This window comes from Cariama cristata, unplaced genomic scaffold (assembly GCF_000690535.1).
Source record: "Cariama cristata isolate BGI_N322 unplaced genomic scaffold, ASM69053v1 scaffold36725, whole genome shotgun sequence".
NCBI classification, from domain to species: Eukaryota; Metazoa; Chordata; class Aves; order Cariamiformes; family Cariamidae; genus Cariama; species Cariama cristata.
The window spans coordinates 1-21,506 of record NW_009616544.1 but is presented as its reverse complement, the minus strand read 5'-3'; the positions used below and the strand labels follow the sequence as shown (position 1 = coordinate 21,506).

The 21,506-nt window shown below is 44.7% G+C and overlaps 1 protein-coding gene across 1 annotated transcript in view; it reads left to right on the top strand.

The window, feature by feature from the left end:
• The window catches only part of LOC104161682 (receptor expression-enhancing protein 1-like), a 46,423-nt gene extending 27,410 nt beyond the window's left edge, over positions 1 to 19,013 (top strand). Inside the window, exon 8 of the mRNA XM_009700199.1 lies at positions 16,536 to 19,013. Coding sequence (XP_009698501.1) covers positions 16,536 to 16,546 — 11 coding nt within the window. The 3' untranslated portion in view covers positions 16,547 to 19,013. The remainder of the gene's footprint in view (positions 1 to 16,535) is intronic.
• The last annotated feature ends 2,493 nt before the right edge of the window (positions 19,014 to 21,506 follow it).

The following is a 21,506-nucleotide window of genomic DNA, read 5'->3' as shown; positions in this document are numbered from 1 at the left end:
TCGTGACCGATGAGCCAGACCATATCACATCTTGAGGGCCGTATTCGGGGTGAGATGACACTGCTCTAGGCACGCCAAGCCCAGCCATGGTTCCATCACTCTGCTTTCCGTATTTGTTTAGTTGGAGTGTTGCACATAAGCAAGGGGCAGACAGAATTTGCTACTGCCTATTAGCATGCTATATATATATGTAATATATACATATATGAGTATATGTGTGAGCAGTCACTACAGAACAGCTGACACACGGCTCTTTTTCCTGTCCCAAAGCCCTCAGATAACACAAATGTCCATGTCAGTGGTCCCCACTGCCTCACAGAAACATTAAATTTCTCTTTATTCTCCTACTTTAGAGATAATGGTACATACTTGGTATGACCTCAGATGGAGTCAGCAAAAATACCCCAGACTATCTGTTTGACAGGAGGATGACTCAGCCAAAGACCTCGCCTTTCCTGTAAAAGGTCTTTCTAACCAACTGTTAGAATGCCTAACAGCAGTAGCTGGGATACATGAAAAGACATTAAGAACATCAATAGAGAGCCTGACTGGGGCTGCAAACATTGTACCCTTGATCAGAGTAGAAATCCTGCTTTATGGAGACTTTTAGGGAAGACTTGAAGGAAGAGGACCTGTGTCTGCAGAAGAAGCAGTGCGGTGGTTAGGAGGCAAGACTGTGAGTTAGGATGCATGAATTCACACCCCGCTTTATAGCAAAACACTGATATAACTTGGAGCATACCTTTGTTCCTCAGTGTGTCTGTGAAACAGAACAAATTAGTCTTCCCATGCCCAGGTCCTGGGAAAGCAATATGTGGTAGAAGATGCTTGTGTATTTTAAGGTCAATACCTTAGATGATTTCTTATGTGGCTTTCCTGTACACCTTACTTCAGTGATTATAACATGTAAAATTCCTGTGAAAAAGTCCTGTCTATGGGTTGGTCCCAGTTTTGCAAGAAGGTTTCTCTGTCTGTAATAACAGTGCTCTATCTTGCCACTACTACTGAGAAGTTTCTGGACAATGGAAATGTCCCTTTTTATGTTTCCCCTTCTTTTATTCTGTCCTTTGTTTCCTAGTCCAGGCATCTGAGAAGCTGCATGTGGGTGTGCTGGGATCTTGAGGTCTTGCCGATCTGGTTACCACTCTTATAGCCCTTCTTCTACCGTTTGTTCATTCAGGTGCTTCCTTTTCATCCTCCATCCATACCACCCTGTTACAGCCCTCTGCAAGAGCAGCTCTCCAAATTACTGCCTGAAATTACAACTGATCAGTAACTGTGGCAGGGACAGGAACCTGAAGCATTATTTTGACTGGATGTGTTGGGAGTGCTGCTGTACATGAGGTTTGCCTGAGGAAGAGGGCATTGCTAGGCCACAGCCAACTTACAAGTGGAAAAGTCAAGCACTACTGTAGCAGTTGTAACAACCCTTTTCGCTTCAGGAGTGGCATCCCCATGCATGGGAGTGTGTGTGAGCATCACTCAGTCCTACAGGGATTGCGGTGTTTGGTAGAAGAGTACATAAAGAGATTGCCTAAGGGAGTGCTTTTATAACTCCCTTTATTTCTCTCATATGGTTGTCAGGGATGTACAAAGGCTGAAGAATTAGTTTTGCATCTAGCACAGGCTCTTAATTTTCTCAACAGGAGAGGCAACCACATCAAAGACAGAATAGCAACTTTATGATAACGAGATGTCAAGTGGTACCCTCAGGTGATGGAACAGCCTAGCTATGGTCACTCAAGCTGTCCAGTAGTAAAGAGCTGAGGACTTGGAAAGAAAACCAGAGTTTGATCCAGCTTAAAAATACTTTCCTGTACTATTTTTGAGGGATTATTTTAAACTTGGACCAATTTTCTGATCTACCTTACTGGGAGCCTCCAAAATAACTGTTTTGTGAGACCTTCGGGGGATATGTCATGAGATCAAGAGGCCAGGAACTGGAAGCTCCTCAAGACAGCTTTGCTACTGAACGAACGGTGCATGGAAGCACACCCTCACTTACAACAGTGAGGCAAAGACAAGAGATGGCTCTTTATGTTGAGGTTACTGGAGTTTAGATGGGTCCCGTTCTATGAGCAATGAACACATAGCCAAATCTGGTGTGGAATTTGGTATTGCTGGTTCCAATTCTGTTGTGTGAGTGTGTTTAAGAGCAGGTATCATATCTGAAAGAAAGTGATTTGGAAAGACAGGGGGATGGAGAAAGGTCTGTTGTTTTCCGTGCACAGATGAGACTGCTGAAACTTAGGTTTGTTGGTATGAAACCCCCCACTCCCCCTGTGAGCACTGGGAGTTGTTTAGGTTCTAGTTTCACATCTCTTGGGCATATTTCCAAGCCCACTGACACCCGTGAAAAGACTCTCCTGACACTGGTGGGCTTTGGCTGTGGCCAAAAGCTGGCTGCAGGTCCACGCTGTACTTGGGCTACATTAAATAACCGCCTAGCTTGTTTCATTTCCATTGCTGTTATTTTTATAATGTGACTGGTGCTGGTTAGATGGATTTGTGACTCGCTGAATCCCCTCTTGACACAAAGCACCGTGTGAAGAGCTTGGCATTTAGTTAGTAACGACCACATGCAGACACAGCGAAGGTTTATTTTTGTCTGCTGAAGAGTGTCTTATGAGGCTAAGAAATAGAATATGCAAGAACTGCCTTTGAGATAAGGGGAATTACTCCTTCTTTTCCTCTACCTTTTGCTGCTTTTTTTTTTCACCCCTACCTTTGCTGTCTTTGCTGCCTTTTGATGGTGCCTGTTATACTTTGAGCAGTCTCATTCGTGTGGATGGCCTTCCACATGAGTGGGACTGATCAGCATATAGTGGGCTTCAGATGCTCCAGGTGTATTCGCACCCATCCCACAGAAAGACCCTTCTCCTCCTCCTCCTCACACCCAGTCAAAAGCCACACATAGATGACACGAAGGCTGCTTTTGCCATGATTTGTGTGTGGCTGCTGACCCCACATGCGGCACATTACGTGAGGCATCGCCACTGCTCCAGTGAAGCATGTGCACACTTTCCTTTGACACGCACTGAGGAAATATGATCATTGCCCTTCCTCCACATAGCAGGCCCACCACCTGTCCTCTTTACCTGGTCTTTTGCTTTGCTCTTAGTTCAGTGTTTCTCGATTTAGTGTCCTGGCACCCTGATGATAGCCTGTGATATTTTAGCTTGGATACCCATTCCATCCTGAACTTCTTCCACAGGCAGAACTGCCCTTTCCTTTGGGAACTGTAAATGTCATGTGGCTACTCATCGTTATGGAAAACTGGAAGCTCTAGAACAACATTTCCAAATATTTTTCAAGGCAATCCTGTTGTTCTGGCAAATGTCCAGTAACAATACACATACAGACATGTCTTTATCAACAGTGGGGGGTTTTTGCATTTCTTAACCTTACAGTATTTCCTTAAAAGCATCCTGGATAGTGCAGATAGATAAAACCTGTTCCCTTGTGATGGCTGGTGAGTGACACGTGTGACTTGAGGAGTGGGATATTTGCCACTGTGTCACATAGCTCAATCCCATAAATGATCCAAACGTGCCTCACGGTTGCTGATGTCAGCAGAAACCTCCAGTGTGGGCTGCGCACTGGAGGCCAGCCTTGCTTTTGGGTGAGTCAGTGGGAGAAATATGAGACATATTTCAGAGGCGAGAGATTTGTGTTGCATCACGGGACGGTCAGTGTTCAGAGCTGACGCTGTCTGGGCCAGAGGATGACATATTACGGAGGCACCCTCTGTATTGCCCAGACCGAGTGCCCTTTCTGCTTAAGCTTACCCCAGGCAGAGATCATTCTCAGCTGGAATGATTTCAAAGCAGAAATGCACAGTGTGCTTTCTGATACTCTCCAGTCCTCTGCGCAGGAGAGAGTCAAGGCTTTTTCTTGGTTTTGCACTTAAGCACTGAAGGCTTTGCAGGTCAGACCAAAAGTGGGGGAATATCAGCATTCAGGATATGTCTGGGTAGTTCGTGCCCACCAACCAGAAAAACTCTGGAAAGATGTGTGAGAACAACCTGTATGTGTATGTTGTATGAGCTTTCAGAGAATAAACCATCATAAAGCTGTGATCAGCCACCATCTGTGTAAAATCAGAGGCTAAACCCACAGCAAATCTCTTGAGGTTGGTTGAGACTCATCTCTTTTATACGAAGGCCATAGTTTCACGGCAGCTTCCAACCAATGTGAGCCAGCACTCCCGTTGAAAGGGTATGATCCAAGTGCTTTCTTCTGCCCCATACCGTCCTTTCCCTTGGACATGTTTAAATCTTATTTATATATGCTGACCCCAGTCAGGGAGTTGGTTCAAGTTAAATGCTGTTCCTTGCTTCCAGGTTGCTCTTGACCTGAGTCAGATCCTCAAGCCAGTAGAGAGCAGCAGCACAGACATCAGCAACGGGACAAGGAAGGTGGAGGTCAGAGTGCGAGGGGCAATGGGACACCTGCTTTCAGCAGCAGCACTGGTTTATGCTGGTTGAAAATGACTGTGAAACTATGGAAGAACTTCCATTGTCTACAGTGCAGGATAATCAGGACTAAAGAAATCACACAGAGCTCAAACCTTTTTTTTATCAAAAGCTTTTTTTATCTGGAGTCATTGATGACACTGCGAGGGTTAAATTGGAAGGCTCAAACTGGAAATTATTTCTAGGGTGTTTCCTGGAACACAAGCTATCCACAAGATGAAGCTGTGAAGGTCACGCTTTTATGAGCAGCTGTAAATCACCTGCATTTGCACTGAAGGGTGCAATGCAATTCCCTTGGTTGCTTTCATTCTTACGGCAATTTCACCAAAATATAATTCATGCAGGACTTCTCAGAACGTTCCTGATTTAGGAAGATCAGGGATCTGTGGATAGTTTGCCTTCAGAAGCTGTGCGAATGGCTGCACCAGTGCTTGTAGAAGTCTAAATCTACTGAAAAAAATCCAGGCACGTAGCAATACACGTCCCAGTATTGCACCCTGTGTTTATTATTATACAGCCTTTTGCACTGTGTTACCCGTTGCTTGTCGACATTCCCAGGTCCCTCTAGTCAGGAGTTATTTCTGTTTAGTGATCTGAGAACAGAGCCAGGGAGCTGTATGTAATCCCAGCCTTAACACCCATGAGGCATAGCCTGGGGTGAGGCACGTTCCTGAATCTGTGCTCCATGCTGGTGAATAGAGATGATCATCTCTTTATGCACATGAGGGCCTTGAAGTCCACCTCAGAATGATGCCAAGTGTTTTCTGAGAGTTAGTAGCTTAGCCTGATGAGTTCCTAACTCTCAGCTCCTCTTTCAGTGTGCACGTGTTGCTCGGTATGCCGACTCCTCAGAGGTGAGTGCTGGATTTCCTGAGCCCCGATACCCAAGCATCCCTTTCGGGCATGGCTGCGTTCCCCAGCCTGGCTTGCTCCTGCTGCTCTTGCTTACTGGGTTTCCTAACACCAGGGGAAGAAACCAGGGGAAGGCCAGGCTGCGAGTGAGTTTGAGAGCTCTGTGTGTGCTGATAGCAAGTATTGCAGTGCTTCTCACCTTACTGACCTGTGTTACCTGAGGCTGGGGAGTGTTTCTCTGGAGAAAAACTTCAGTCCTTTCTGTTCTAGAGAATGTGCCACTGTCCTTGCTGCACCAGTGCACCCCGTATTCCCCAGTGCTAGTGTAAAACCACTGGGAACACAGCAAAACCAAACCTTCCTCAGTCCCAGCCCTGTTTTGGCCTGTTCCTGAAGGGCTGGCACATGTTTCTCTGTTGGAGGAGAGGACATTTGTGTTTGGGATGAGCAGGGTATATAGCAAAGCAACAGATACTGGTATGACAAAATAGGGTTGAACAGACTCTCTCTGCTTTAGTCCACGCTAGAGACGTTTTTGAAGAATGTCCCCAGTGTTTATTGTGTTTACGAACTTAGGAGTGTAGTGAACGGTTTAGCTGCTGGTGGTCTTTTCAATGCTGCACCAGTTAGTTTGGTTGCTAAGAGCTGAGCCGTATCACTTCTGCATTTTGTCCCAGTGGCAGATGAAAGGAGGAGGAGGCCTCTGATTTGGGCATGCCACAGGATGGGGCTGCCAAGCAGTTTGTCTAGGGAGAAAGAAGAAATCCAGACTGGCAGCGTCTCACGTTGGTGGAAGGAAAAGACCTTCGTAACTCCTTTACTTCTCATCTCATGTGCTTTCTGTTTATTTTGCACGCTGTAATCAACCCGGGGACTGCAGCAGAGGGATGAAGGATCACAGTGCTGCCACCGTCCTGCAGCCATCCGTGCCTGCCCACTGCCTTGCACCTGAGGTGCCATGCAGCCCGGTGCAGCGTTAGTGCTTGGAGGCTGGTGATCCCAGCCTGACACAGTCTCCTTGCACACTGCGTAGGTGGCAACCCAACCCTCGTATTTGGTTTGTCACCCTCCCTGTTGTCCTTTTTTGGTTCTTTGCACTAACACATTTGGGGTGAGTGTGTCACTGTGCAGGAGAATGAAGTCTGTTTAAGGGAGTATCTGTTTAAGCAATCCTGAAACACTTGTATTCACAGTGTGTTTTATTAGAGCCCTTCTAATTTTAGCCTAAACCAATTTTATGGATTTGACTTCAAAGTGTTATTTGTAAAAAGAATCCTTGAATCCTTAAGTGCTTAATAGTCACGAATTAATCTTAGGAAGGTCATTTAATGATGCTAAAGCAGTAATCAGTCCAATATATTTATAAATTGGGCCGAAAGTCATGTTGATCTGGTTTAAAATGCGTGCCCTGTCTCTCAGATTGGCTTGTCTTACTATTTTTTTTCCCCTGACATAATCCAGTCCCTCAGACCATGTCAATAGGGATATGCTGAGGCTCTATCTCATAGAGGGCTCATTCTGTCTCCACAGGCTGCCCTTTCTCTGTCTCCAAGGCAATAGATGCATTAATGCACTCGCAGACAACGGCCTGCCGTTTAAAATGCTCTTTTGTAAGTGCAGCTTTGGTAGCTCAGAGAGCTGACTACGTAATGTGAACACGTTTTTTCAATGCCACGAAAAGAGAGGGGAAGAAAGAAGCTAAGTTTGTTTAGCTAGGACTAAGTTGTCCTGAACTATTGGCACTCATCTTTCCATGGTGCAGACTTTTGTGTAGCCAGTTTCAGAGTACAATTGTTAACAGTACTCATTTCCAAAGAATTTATAATCTAAATGAGCAGATAGTCAAGCCTTACCTCAAACAAGAGTATTAAAGGCTGGTTTAGAGCCATGATGCAGCCTTTTTGGCAGGAGCAGTTGCCTTAATGCTCTTGCAGGTGAAACTCAATTGTTTTTCTTGCTGGCTGACTCATAGAAAGCCCCACAGCTCTTAGACCACAGGCTGGTGGGAACAGAAGTCTGCCCATCCAGCTCCCTAGATGATATCCTGAGAGAAGGTTTCATGAGGATGTGGCCTTCAGGTGCCACGGACCATGCATTTATGCAGAGGCTGAAGGCCAGGCTGAGTGCAGCATGAGGTCCCCCTGCACGGGAACGGATCCGTCACTGTCAGCGGTGGTGGGCTCCTCCGCTGCTGAAGCTGTTTGCTTCACAGAAGAGCTCTTTCCTGCCCAGTTGGCTTATTCCAGCCGGCCTCATGGTTTGCACATGACAAAGCGTTGACACAATTCAGGACATTCATCCTCCTTTGCTCTGGGCAGCTTCACTGAATACAATCATGTTCCACTATATATACTCTAGCACGTCTTCTTGACAGCTTCTATGCAGCTCTTTTTGCTCTTGTTTGATGGCAGGCCTTTGCTGGTAAAACTCCTTCCAAGTCTTTACACAAGTTTCTGATTTATCTCTTCTATGTTGACAGCCTGTGGAAAGTCAGGCTACAGCATTAAGGAACAATGGTACAATTATGCAAGAACTTTTTTTCCCCTAGAAAGGACAGAGTGAAAATCTCCAGGGATATCTGTTTGTCTTTTGGCAGAGCTTGGTAAATGCTTAAACATTGATCAATATTAAACAATCTCGCTTGGAACTGGCATTTAAGAAGTAACAAATATTATGTTCACTGGTATTCTCTCAACTAACATCTCTTAGGTGCTGTTGCAAAGACCTGTGGCATGGTTGAGAAGGAGGAACAATTTTTATCATTGCAAAGAATAAATATATCTAGCAGATATTGAAGAATCAACTGTGTATCAGAACTGTTGTGGCTGCATGTATTTGAGGGGGCATTTAATACTAAAATGCTGATCAGGAGCGTTAGGCAATGTAAGAAATGTGGAAGGACATTAGTGACGAATGGCGCTGGGTTTTGAGGGTGCATCGCCGGGTTGTGCTCCATAGCAGTGACTGATACAGTAATGTACAGCTTAAAAACTACAGCTGAGCAGTGACTGACAGTCCGCCTAGCCAACATGTTCAGTCCGCCATCCACAAGTGTTACAGCATAAAGCCAGTCCCTGGAGTTTTTCCAATAAAATAATGCTGGATCTCTTCCTACATGTGATTGTCACCCTGAAAATCACGTGTGACAGATCACACACAATCAGCAGTACAGTTCAGTGAGGACCTTAATGGGACATTCACTTAATTGTGTTCTAAAGAAATCAACTTACTGGTATATTAGATGTATCCAACCTCTTCTTTGTGGTGTGCTACAAATTGCACACGAGATTATTACAGTGGAAAGTACTCTTAAAAAACTAATTGACTTTGCATCAAGGGAGCTGTTCATATATCTCTGAACTGATTCAATTAAATGGTGTAGGTGGTTTCATTTTTGTTCTTAGCCAACTTTGCTTCCAGCTCTTGTTCTGGGGATTTTTTTTTTTTAACCTTTCTCTCATTGAACTTAAAGAACAAACGACAACTTTCCGTTGCTCTAGGCATTTTGTTCCTTAAAACTTGCCTTTACTAAATGTTGAATCAATTTTTTACAGGGATGATATGTATCACTTTGCATTGGTACCTCTGAATGGCAATTTGGGAGTTTCTCTGGGTATCTAAAAATACGTTCATATTTACTTTGGTTATTTCAGGGAAGAAAAAAAATTTTCATAGAAAATCAGTAGGTTCTTTTAGTACATTTGCATTTTACCAACAGAAAGTTAAAACATTAATTGTTTAATAAACTCCAGTAGAACCACAGGTATAACGAAAGCAAAGATGCAGATTTCTGTGCTCTGAAACAATGTTCCTTCCCCCTCTACACCCACATGTTTTCCCCTAACAGTTTATTCTTTCCTTTTCTCTATGTAAATATTATGGGACTCTGATGTAAGTGTTACAGATTGCATGCGTTTTCTTCTGAGGTGTTTGGAATAGACTACCATTTAACAACTTAATCATTTGTGGGATGTGTTTTCATTAACGGATGACTTCGTTGATGTGATTAGATTTGTTTGCTTTGGTTGCACTTGACTTCAGCTTTTGAAAGGATGTCTGCCTCTGTTTTGTCGCTCCTGGGCAATGTGTGCTGGTGGAGTTGGCTGCTCCTAACTTCTTGGTTTGGCAATGAAAACTGTTGGGGAAGTACATGACTTGGGTCAATGTCTTTTGGAAATGATGGCAAATCTATCTTTGTTGCAGGGAAAAGAAGCTGATCACCATCGTATAATAAATATCTGTTCTCTTGCTCTTATGAAGTGGTGTGCAAACCTCTTTATATGAATTATCCCCTGGAAAGGCTTAGTTTTGGAGTGACTTTATCTTCCATTACAATAATACAATACCTTGCTCCTGGCTTTTGTAGTCTGTGACTGTGGTTTTCCCCACTGCTCCCAGGAATTACAGTGATGGGAGGAAGAAGTATTGTGCCCAGCAAAATAAGGGGGGGTCCAGCTTCTCTCAAAGGTATTGGGGTGCCTGATTCCCACTGTAACTGTATTTAAGTGTCCAAATTTTTCAGAGGATCTAGATCAAAGTCATTTGCTTATCTGTAGTTAGAATGGGCCAGGTCCTGACCTCTGTTGTACTCATAAAAATCCATAGGATTTACTACAGATTTACACAGCAGCATAGACCGGAGCTGATAAAAATAGCACGCTAGTGAATCCCGTTTGTTGCTGTAGAAAGAGTTTTGCCCGTGAGGTTTCTTAGCCCTTGTAGAATCACAGAGATTAAAGATGACAGTTGTCTGGCCCTACATTCCCTTGTCCATGCTGAGTTGTTCCCTGTTGCGCATTTAATAGCTTAGATCCCAACTCTACAGAGCACTCGAATGTCTACTTTAACTTGAAATATGCCTAGCTTCAGAGCTTCCCACACCATGTTTTGGTTATATCAGTTCCCTTTGAAGGAATTAGGATAGGATGATAGGAACTGGAATTAAGGGATCCATTTCCTTAGACTGTTTACAGTCAGATTCTGTCTTGCCTTAGTGAAGAGAGGAGTGTAATCTGGTCTGGATACTGAAAAGACCTTTGCAAGAGGCAGCAGCAGCTTTCACCCTGGCACACCAGTGAATTTCCCATTTCTGCAGCAATTCTGCTCCTCCGCGCAAAGGTGTGGAGCCATGAATGTAACAGGTGGAGACACCCGAAACACAGCTCGCTCTGATATGGGGAGTGAGAGTCTCCCAAAGATGAGAGCGCCAAGAGAGTTGTCTGGTATATGGTCCATGCTTTTACACAGCCACCTCCTGGCTGTGACACAGTCCTTGGGGCTGCCAGCTGCTTCCCTGGAGCAGCACAAGCTGCTGGCTCTGCCATTTTGGGGACATCTGATAGTGGCCTGAGGCTTCACAGCTTAAGGATGGCTCTTAGGAACACACAGGAGGTCACCCGAGGCCAAGTTCTGTCCTCAAGAAGCATGTGCCAGCCCTGACAGCATGTTTTGCTCCTCAGTCTTTACCTTCTCCAGTAACAAACCTTGGTGCCCCAGAACCCGTCCATTCACTCTAGGCCTCCATCTCCTTTCTCACTAATTCCTCACATGTGTGCTTATTATTCTAGTTAATCCCCTGCTTTACATTTTCTCCTGCAGAGGACTCACTCTCTGGTGTAGGAAAATTAGGTTTTTATCCTGTCATCACCCTATTCACAAAAAACCCAACTTCAGAGTTGGCACTCACGCAAGCAGCCGCCCTTCGGAGATCAGCTGCCTCCAGTCCCACAACAGCGTAGTGCCTCCACAAACATCGGACGAAGTCTGGCACCCCAGATCAATACGAGGTTGGGATTGCCCACAATACAGATGTCCTCCCCAAGGCAGGATGGGCAGGGAATCCTACCTTCTTGCTCTGGGTCTTAAGGAAAGGGCCCTGTGTATTCAAGATCTGCTCTTATCAATGGTCAGAAATGTAGTGGAAAGACCTGGGGTAGACCAGCTTCTTCCCTTTTCCAGTTCAGTGAGGCTGAAGCAAAACTGGTTCCCATTTAGCTGGTTTTCAGTGCCTCATTCACAATGAGATGGAGCAGGGGAGAAGAGAACATCAACCCAACTTCCAGTGGACTTTACAGACCTCTCTGCTGCGGGGCTCAAAGCAGTATGTGCCAGCTTGGAGGCTGAGCTCTCCTCTTGATCTTCACGGAAGCAGCTCCAGGACATGGATGTGATGCTGACGGGGAGAACGGAACAGCCTGCAGGAGACAGATGACGCAGGTGGCAGAGCTGTCTGGATAGCTTTTTTGTCCAGCACCCAATTCAAGAGAGAAAATAATAATGCAGAAGCAATGTATGCTGGAAAAACATGGGATTCAGAGGAATGTTATCAGGGCTGACAGTTCCTTCTGTCTCCTTTTGCAGCGGAGCGGCTGGCTGTAGGAGAAAGGGAGCAGGGCACATTTGTCCGATCCTGTATGCTCTCAGCTTCAGCAGCCAGTGTCTCCCCACTCTGGTCACTGAATGCTCTAATTCTGGTTCTCCAACACCCCTCCACCCTGTCCCATTCGAAGTCCTCTTTTCCCTGGGGAAAGCCTTTGTCTCCTCGCAGCAGCACATGGCTGGAGGTGTGTTGTTGGGCCACTGTGCAAACCTCAGTCAGCCGGTTGAAAGAAGTCCTGACCCACTTTTGTTATCTGGAAACAAACTCCCTAAAGTCCAGCCTGCAGTCCACATCTGAGGGACCTCTGGGGAAGAGGGAAGCTGGGAGCAGTCATATGAATTGGTGTTGGGGGCAGTACTTGGCCTCCAGGCTGCAGATTTGGGCATGCTTGGTTCAGGCTCTGCTGAACAAACAGCATTTAAAACAAACTTGACTCCATTTTTTGCTGGCTTAGAGAGGCGCCAAGGACCAGCTTCCACATCCAAGATGGCCTAAGGTAGGCTCCTCCTGGGTAGCTCACTTCCCAAGTGGAAGGATAAAATAGTAATTAAAATAAAATGTTCCTTTACTGTTTTGCCATGTGGTCTAGAGAACATTTAATTCTCCCCACAGTGTAGACTTAACACTACAGTCATATATAGAAAAAAACCTTATTCAGCATTATCCTGGACCTCTCAGCAACATGACTATCAGCATTTTCCGTACAGCTGGGAAAAAAAGTCAACTTCCAGCTCTTCCTGGAAACCTGTGATGGTGTCTTCCAGCCTGCCCATGCAAATGGTGACAAAGGGGTAGAAACGCAGGGTCAGTGGCCAGATGATGGTGTGCACCGCTCGCTCTTGAGCAGCAGCTGCATCCTCTGAGCTGAACGCCAGGGCTGGGAGGGTTTCGCTGCAAACTTGAATTTGGCACTGGAGAGAGCCCCAGTGACCTGCTCGTGACTCCTGGTGTTGCTGTAGCCAAATTACTTCCCCTTTGTCTCTCTGTTACCCAACTGAAAGAGCTGTTGGATAATTCAGTTCTTTTGTGCTTTAAGAATATAAATGGATTAATAAGTATTAGAAGTTTAAGAATACTCTTTGGTTTTAGTCTTTGGGTTTTAGTCTTTGGTCCAGCAGAGTCTTACAGTCAGGCTGAAACAAGAAGCACAGAGCGTTACTTCTATGTGTGTTCATAAACAGTCTAAGTATAGAGCCAATAATTGTGATTAATGCTATCTAAACAGCAAACGCTTCCACTCCTGACATGTTTCAGAATGGAAAAAAGCCTAACTATCAGTTAAACAGAGAAAGCTCCAGCCTTGCTGAGAAGAAACTAACTGTGGAGATGCAGGAAGCTTGGTCACACTGGGTGTCCTCTTCTATACCTCTTGCTTTGAACTGTGCATTAAAATACCATCTTGCTTCACTGTCTGGATTTAAGGCAGCAAATGGATTGTGTTGTGCAATATGACCGACCAGTCCCACAAAGATCGTGCCATAAGTTACAAGGATAAGAACCACCAAGCAGGCGTTAGTCGTCTGTAGTCATGGGGCCATAATCTGCCTTCAGATCCATCAATGGAGTTAACACTCCGCAAGATTTACTCCAGAGTGACGGAAAAGAGACAACTTTTCCCTGCTCTGGTCTTGCAGCAACACACCCAGTTGCTGAGGGTCCATTCAATGCCTGGTGAAGCTTTTGGTTAACTTCAGTGGATCTCAGACTGTGTGCTTGGCTTGAGCTCTCTCAGCTTCAAGTTTATTAGTGCTGCTATACTTCATATTTCTGCATCCCAGGCAGCTCACTGTATACCGACCAGAGGGCTTCAACACTCGCTTGGTGTCTTCTAGAGGATGCTTCTTCTGGAAGCAGTAGATGCAGGAACTATGGACAGAATCAGTGATTCAAGAAATCAACTGTTTTATTTATCCCTGAGCCAAACAAAAAAAAAATCTCTTTCTAGAGTCAACCTCCAGAACATCAGAGGCTGTGAATTTAGTCTCAATTTTATCTAAAATAATCCAAATAGAGCTTATAATGGCTTCATAAACAAAAGCCTTTTGATTTCTAACCCCACAGCTGCTATTACTAGAGTGTGATGTGTGAACCTTCTGTCTATTAATCCCTGGAAGATGCATGGCTTTGCAGTGAGGTGGCGTTTGGCAGTGTAAATCAAACCATAACTGATTTCCTCATCCTTTGTCTTCACGTTTAGACTGTAAATGGTCGTGTTAAATAGGTGTGGACAATAAGTATGAAAAGCCACTTGAGGCAAACTGTGAAACAAAAGGCTCTGTGTTCTCAGATGATGAAGAGAACGATTCATTGGATTGTGCATCCATGAACAAAAGGCCCAAAAAGAAGGATCAACCACTTGAGGTACTTCCATATTGTCAAGGCTCCTCCTTCTATGACATTCCTTGAATCTTCAACTGAACGAACATCTCTCTTTGGTCTAAAAACAGAGTCTAAACAATAAATTTGTGATCTTTCAAGGGTGGGTCTTGCTATGGGTTCGCTCACGTTTCTGCATGAGTGGGTTTCCTGAAAGAAGTCTAAATTCGTGCCTATGGAGATAATAGTTACACAGGGCTTCAGAGTTGGATCTGAATTGCAAAGCTTGGATCTAGCTCTAAACGACGTGCTAATGTGGAGCTATTTGGGTGAGAGGATTTGGATATCAACTGCTAGTTGATTTTTCATGTCTGTAGAGGAAGATATATTCTCACCCCCAAGGCAGGATAATTACGGTGAGAACAGCCAGCACCCACAGCCAGAGCACACTCAGTTCAGAGCCCAGTCCTTTTTGCTTGAGTTCACACCTAGCCAAACCCCATCGAAACCAGCGGCAGTTCTTCCTTCATGACTTCGGTACGTTTTTGAATCGGGCACTGTATTAACAAGTATGCTTTAAGTTGCTTCATGGAAACAAAAGAACTAAAGGAGATGCAGATCTTGCACTGTGGTTTGCCAAAAGCAACTTTAGCCACATTTCGTTGTGGAGGAAATAAAACCTCCGTGGGAGATGCTGTAGGCAAAGACTCCTTCCAGATCTGGGCAGGGGAGATGGAGCCACAGCCAGCAGCTCTCAGATCCGAGCCAGATCTCCACCATGGGGAAGCTGGGTTTGTTCCACCCTCGACTCAGCCTGAGGGAGCAATGTGGTTTGGTTAGCAATTGTATGTCCTTCTGGTGGGTCGTCCTACCTCTGAGGGCTCGCACCAAAAACTGGGCTGCTGTGTTTGTACCATGGAAAGATGCAGCCTCTCTAGCTTCTCTCAGAGCTGTCTAGTGGCCTCCCAAAGGAGGCAGAGCTATTCATTCCTGATTTAAGAGTCTCTACTGTGCAGTTAATGGCTGTTTTGCTTTAAGAGTTGTCTGGCTTCCCAAAGAGGAGCCCTCTCCCAAGCTGCAGGAGGTGCTGCTCTAGTTACCTGGCTGTGTCCCAGGGCTCCTGGTTTACAGACAGCGACTCTGAGCCAGCAGCTATGGAGTCTGGTGTGGTGTGGGATCCCTGACTGCCATGCAGAGCAGCTTGCTTCCTCAGCTCTTCTCCTCCAGCTGTGCCTTTCTGGGTGCAGCCATCCCATCCAAGTCTGTTGTGCTTTTGGGGATTCACAGAGGGGACTTTGGGTAAGATTTCAGGCTTAGAAGATGGCGTGAGGTGTTGGATTAATCCTATTTCTGCGAGAAACTACTTTGGTTTATGGGTAAGCTAGAGGAGATGGAGATTTAGATGAAGTCTAAACAAAATCTCACCATGCTGCAGTTCCTTATCTCTATGAATATCTATACCTTGCTGCATCACAGGAATGTGGAAACACAGCATGGTCTTGGGTTTGAAAGTCCTATAAAATAGAAACGACAAAGTCCTCACTTATGAATGGTAAGAGCCTATCAGAGTCTTACAGGTAAATAGGTTGATGTTGTCAAAGAAAACAAGGCATAGAAGAGGTGACCAGCCCTTGCAGTGTTACATGATGCTATGACAGGCCTCCATACTGAGAATTGTGCTCGTCCGCAACATCTGGTAACCATTTCTTTTTGTGAAGCTCACAAGACACAATGCTATGCCAAAGTTCTTGTGAGAGAAGTATGCACTGCAGATTAGGGGTTGGGGTTTTTCTTTGTTTGTTTGTTTGCTAGTCTCACTAGTTTCTGTCTCAGTCTGGAGAATGGGGTTAATCACAGTAAATTAATTTCATGGAGTTGGTCTGGCTCCTCCTGGGTGTTCAGGGCTCCATTTTAAAGCTCTCTGCATCAGAATTGCAATAGTTGGCTTCTAAAAGAATTTCTCTGTGTTGTGTCTGGCCCGTCTGCCGAGCAAGAGGCTGATCTTTTCAAAGAGTTCTGCCTTGTTAAAGAGAATTACAAGCTCAGTGTGTTTTACCTTAGGGACCCTTTCAGCTTTCTAATGTGCCAATGAGCTGTACCCTCAGAGGGGCTGGGGCTGGGCTGGACAGTGCAGGATGGGCTGAGAGACACCAGAGCTGGCTTTCGGCCACCAGTTTGCTCTCTTGATCCCCGAGCTGCTGTAAATGGCACCAATTTGCCCTAGCTCCTTCGACCGTTATGTTATTTTAGCAATCTTTAGCCACACTTCTAACCAAGTGCCAGAGGGGAAGGGGTTGGTGTAACTTGGGAAGAGGACTACAACAGGCTTCTTAAAGGGATTACTCCTCAGCTGGTCATTCATTAATGAGCTTCAGGGCCAAGATCTGCTTCTCCATTACGTCCTGCCTGGAGTGGGATCATTGCCGCAGAGGTGCCACAAAGATGGGTGAGTTCTAAGGAAAGAAAAAATGTTTCCTATTGCGCCACTTAAGTTTTCCCTTGCTTTTCTGCAGGCACCGCCTAGGAACCTTAGACCTCGCTTCAGGAAGAAAAGTACCTCGTCCTCTGCCACTGAAACAATGTGAGTGCAATGAGCCAATAGCACCAAGATCCACAGAATGTCTCTCTTCTGCCTTAAAGAGCTACTCGTTAACAATGTAGGAAACAGCAGTGGGATGGATGTGCTTTGATGTACGGCATTGTAGACACGGCCTTTCTCCCTCCTCTCTCTGTATCCTTCTGTTACACGCTTCTCGCGTTTGTCCGTGACGTGGGTAGGACAGTCTGACAGACACCTGCAGGTTAAGAGTCCTTTTTTCATTTGCAGAATGTGCACCCACTCACGCTAATCCTGTAAGGCTGTACATTTACAATTCTCATTTGTGTCTGCATAGCTCTAGCTCTGTGAATGCACAGCGGAAACAAAAATAATCAGTTACTCATGATGATACATTGACAGTGTATTTATTTATGGCTTTATCATTAATGAAGTGGATTTGCAGAACCCATGGATTTCTCTTTCCTCCCTTCCTCCTCAAGACTGTGAATGATGTAACAAATGTCAAAGTACTTTGACTGTACAAAATGTCCCAAGTTTCATTAGCAAAAGCTGAGCTGCAACTCCATTTCTCTTTCTGCAAGTAAATCACATGTTCTGAGAAAATCATTGTGCTGAAAACCATCGAGACAGAACCACTTACAGAGGATGAGGAAGAGACGGGCAAGAGAAAGTAAATGGTGTCAACAATGTAATGAAGGAGGAGTCTTAATTTCAATCAGCCTGAGCCAGGAGAGTATTGTGTGGAAAATGATGGCTGCTAGAAGAACTAGATCGTATCACTTGTGGCAAATGTTCTACTGCCAGTTTTAACATGCGAGCAAGCCAGGCTTGTACTATCTGCAGCAACAGAAGTTAGAATTGCTTTAGTGATGCACTTCCAGGGGAAAACTCACCTTTCTCCCCTGCCTGGAACAGTGTCAGTCCCAGCACTCTGCTTTCCTGGTGAGGTGCTGCTGTTTTACTTGCACGAGCAGAGCAGGGCGCTGGGTCTGAGCGGCTTTTTGAAGCCTGGAGTTTCGCCTGTAGCATGGAGTTTGGTTAGAATCACAAGAACCAGATGGAGTGGTGTATTTGTATCCCTATATAAATGAGAAATACAAAAGAAGAGGAAGATGTGGTAGGGTTTGTGTTTTTGTGCTTCATGTTGGTGTCTCTTGTAAGTGTTGAGCATGTGAGATTCACACATAAGTTAATTACGTGGCCCTTTGTGTTTGCTCTTGGACCTGTCACATAGATTAGAAAAACATTTAGCATTACGCAGAACATGCCATCACTAATGGATCAGTAACCGGGCTTGATGATGAACAGTACTGTTAATCTAGTTCAGGTGCAGCAGTCCAGGATGCCAACAGCCGGCTGGAGTGTATCAGGCTCAGAGATAAATCTGAAGTGGCCTTTGAAACCTTTTCTCTGCCAGGTCTGCATCGATATCCCAGCTGTCCCTGTCTGATGGATCCCTGTGGTTTCCCCCAGAGCTTCTGACATATGTGGGGAAGAGAGAAATAAATGATGTGCATGCACAAATATTTATCTGACCTGGCTAGGAAGTGGAAAAAGCAAGCAGGTATTTCCTGTGTCTGCCACGGTATTTGGCCTCGTTACCTGAGAATTTTATTTCCTTTACCTGTGCTAATTCAATCATATTCTGCAATAGGTAAGAAGAAAAAAAATCTTCAGAAAGTAAATAAAAAAAACAACAAACTTTTCTAAATAGCAGTTATAGAAGAGTCAGTCCTTGGAAGATACTCAGCAAAAGCTTTGAGGAGCTAAGCTTATGTGTTTTATTTTTAAGCAGCTTTAGAGTATATTTGATTTCTTTTGGCAAACATTAAAAAGAAATAGAAAAACTGCCTGCAATGTTAGCAGAAAATACAATCCTGTTGCAAGCAAGCTATGTTTCCCTGCTATGCAATGGGCTGCCATAAGATAAAAAAGCTGACAACTTTGCACTCAATTATGCCAAAAAAACCCCAACAACATAGAGCTACATAACATCTGACAGATTCTATTCTCAGTCACGCTGTATTAACATTGATTCTTACTAAAGTTATTAAACGTGCGTCTAATCTGCTGTTTTACTGTAAACTTGACTGTTTAGCATTTCTTAAGTGCTGAGGTGAAATTGTTGACAAGGGAGTTGCCTTATATCTCTCAAAACATTCACTGTATAAATGAGAAAAATAAACCTTTTCATATCTCTGGCAAAAATGTATTAATTTATCAACTGAGCTGTATATTTGTGTATAGATAGACAAGAAATGTGAATGCCTAACCACGTACACTTAGTTAGTGCTGTAGTGTTCTGTATACAGAAGAGAACGGTCATTTGCTTTTGATTCCTCATCTTCCACACACAGGTTGTTTACAGGTGTTGCCCCAAGTCTGTCATTTCACTCTTCAGCTATTTGCCTTCCTTTAGAATAAACACCAGATATGAGAAATCTTTTGTTCCAGTTTTTCTCTTGAGCCTCTGCCAGGAGCCAGCCCGATTCAGCGAGTCGCCTTCCTGCGCTGATGCTGACCCCCCCTGGCAAACCAGAGTTTGCAGGACTCGAGCAAAGAGAGGACACCATGGATGGTGGCTTCTTTGATGGGTGTCGATAGGGAGCAATGCTCAGCTTCCTCCCAGCTCCGGCTCTGAGGGTGCAAGCCAGCTAACTGCTTGCAGATTACTCCTCCTAAAAGCAAGCAATCTTTCAGCGGGTGGTTTAAAATAGCAGCAGATCTGGCTTAAGTAAGAAAAGCCTGGTTTTGGGGCCTTTCAGGCAGCTGGCCTCTACGATCAGTCCTGAAGGGCAGGCAGGCACCTTCTGGCTTCTCGGAGATGGCCTGGAGAGCGTAACCCTGAAAGGAACAGGCCAGCCCTAGAAAATACAGCCCTTACCCAGCACAAGGCTCAAGTGCAACTTGCATGATTTTGAGCAAGTAAAATGGAGGCGGAGGGGAAGGAAACTGCAGCTGGTCGATGGTAAATGAGCCTGTGAATTATGCCTCCAATTTACCATAAACTCACCTCAATTATGAGAAAAAGAAGCTTACGGCAGCTCAGTGCAGCCCTCCATGCCTCCTCTCTTGTTGTAGGGGCTGGCGTCAGCGCAGTTACAGCGGTCGCCAATTGCTGAAGCAGGATCCCATCAAATACAGACAAGACAGACTTCATGTGTATCACTGTCACCTTGGAATTAATCCCACGCTAATCTAAATTGTGTAAGTGCAAACTCAGCACAGAAGGAAAGGAGAATCGGGTTATTTATTCCCATTAAGAGGGAGAAAGCTGCTCGGAGAGATACGATGCTCCTTAGCCTCATGTAAACAACCTGCTGCCTCTGACTGCTCTCTGAAGTGTTCTCATGTAGTGATGAAACCCTTGTACTTGTGACCGAATGCTCGTTAATCACAGTCTCCTTTTTGCTGTTTGTTTCGGGTACTCGTTCTGCATCTAGCACCCTGTTTGAAATAGCAGAGAACACTACGTTGGGATTTGCGTTTAGACAAAGTATTTAAGGATCTTAATTGTGCACTTCGTGTGATTTCTTTCCTGTGATCGGTAGAAAAGATCTGTGATGAAATGGTACACTTAACGCCTCACGAGGATGGCCATTACAACAGTATTCCAAAGGCTGATGTTTTGCTGGTTTTGTTATACTGCTTGATATACATCTTGAATAAAGTCTTAATCTTTTCTTTAAAAAAAAAGAAGAAAAAAAGAAGAAAACATCTTTAGTCTGTTCAATGTATCTGGCAGGCCAGAATAATTACTTTGATCGCTGTATTATTTTTATCTCAATTCTGGCTGACTGTATATAGATGTATTCACTAAATGCTGCATGTCCTTGAGAACTTCTTTCTGTATTATGAACTGGAAAAAAAAATACAGCTACTGAACACTCTGAGTAACTAGTGGATTCATTGAAATGCTACAGCCTTGTACAGCAAACCATCTCAGGTGGCTCTGGAGCTGATAACCAGGGACTGTCTGCTTAATCATCGTTTAATTATTAGGGAATGTTTTGAAGGTACTGCTGGAAGCAACTGCTTCTCATACGCTTGCTGGAGTTAGCAGCTTAGTAGAGAAAACCTCTAATCTAGCCCTTAGCGAAAGCAGGGACTAGTTGCCTTGTACACTCCGAAAGCACCCTGTAATAAATTCTTGGGTTTGTTCCATATATATGTGATGAGCTATGCAGTGTGAGATGAAATTAGGCTTAAAGAAAGAATAAACAAGAAAATACTCAGAATTTGGCGCTTGAGGATGTAGCGTAGGACCCAAAGAATATATTCTACTACGCAAAACCCAACACAGGATACAAAATGTGAGTCCTGTCATGAAATTTGGCGGCAAATACATTTTTAAATCAGTTATAAAAATTGCATGCAGCCATGAAACACTGGGTTTTCTTCTATGCTTTAGCATGGAGACATGGCAACAGTTTATCTGGTACTGTGACAGGCAACAATATCGAAACGGACCCTGCTCTCCTTTCTCCCCTTCCCCAAGGAGACTCCATTCAGTGAGCTACCAATAAGTATGGACACAGCAAAACATATCCTGGGGTTATTGAAGTTTCTTTTAAAAATTTAAGATTAAATATGTCAAATTACTCACATTTAATGATGTTCAGACTGTATTCATCCATGTTACACACAATGACAGGAAACCAACGGATGTCAGAACATGTTAAGCTTGACATCCAAGTGGAGACTGGTGATGAGTGGCGTTCCTCAGGGGTCACTACTGGGACCGGCACTGTTGAACATCTTTGTTGGTGACATGGACAGTGGGATGGAGCGCACCCTCGGCAAGTTTGCTGACAACACCAAGCTGTGTGGTGTGGTCGACACGCTGGAGGGAAGGGATGCCATCCAGAGGGACCTGCACAGGCTCGAGAGGTGGCCCTGTGCGAACCTCATGAAGTTCAACAAG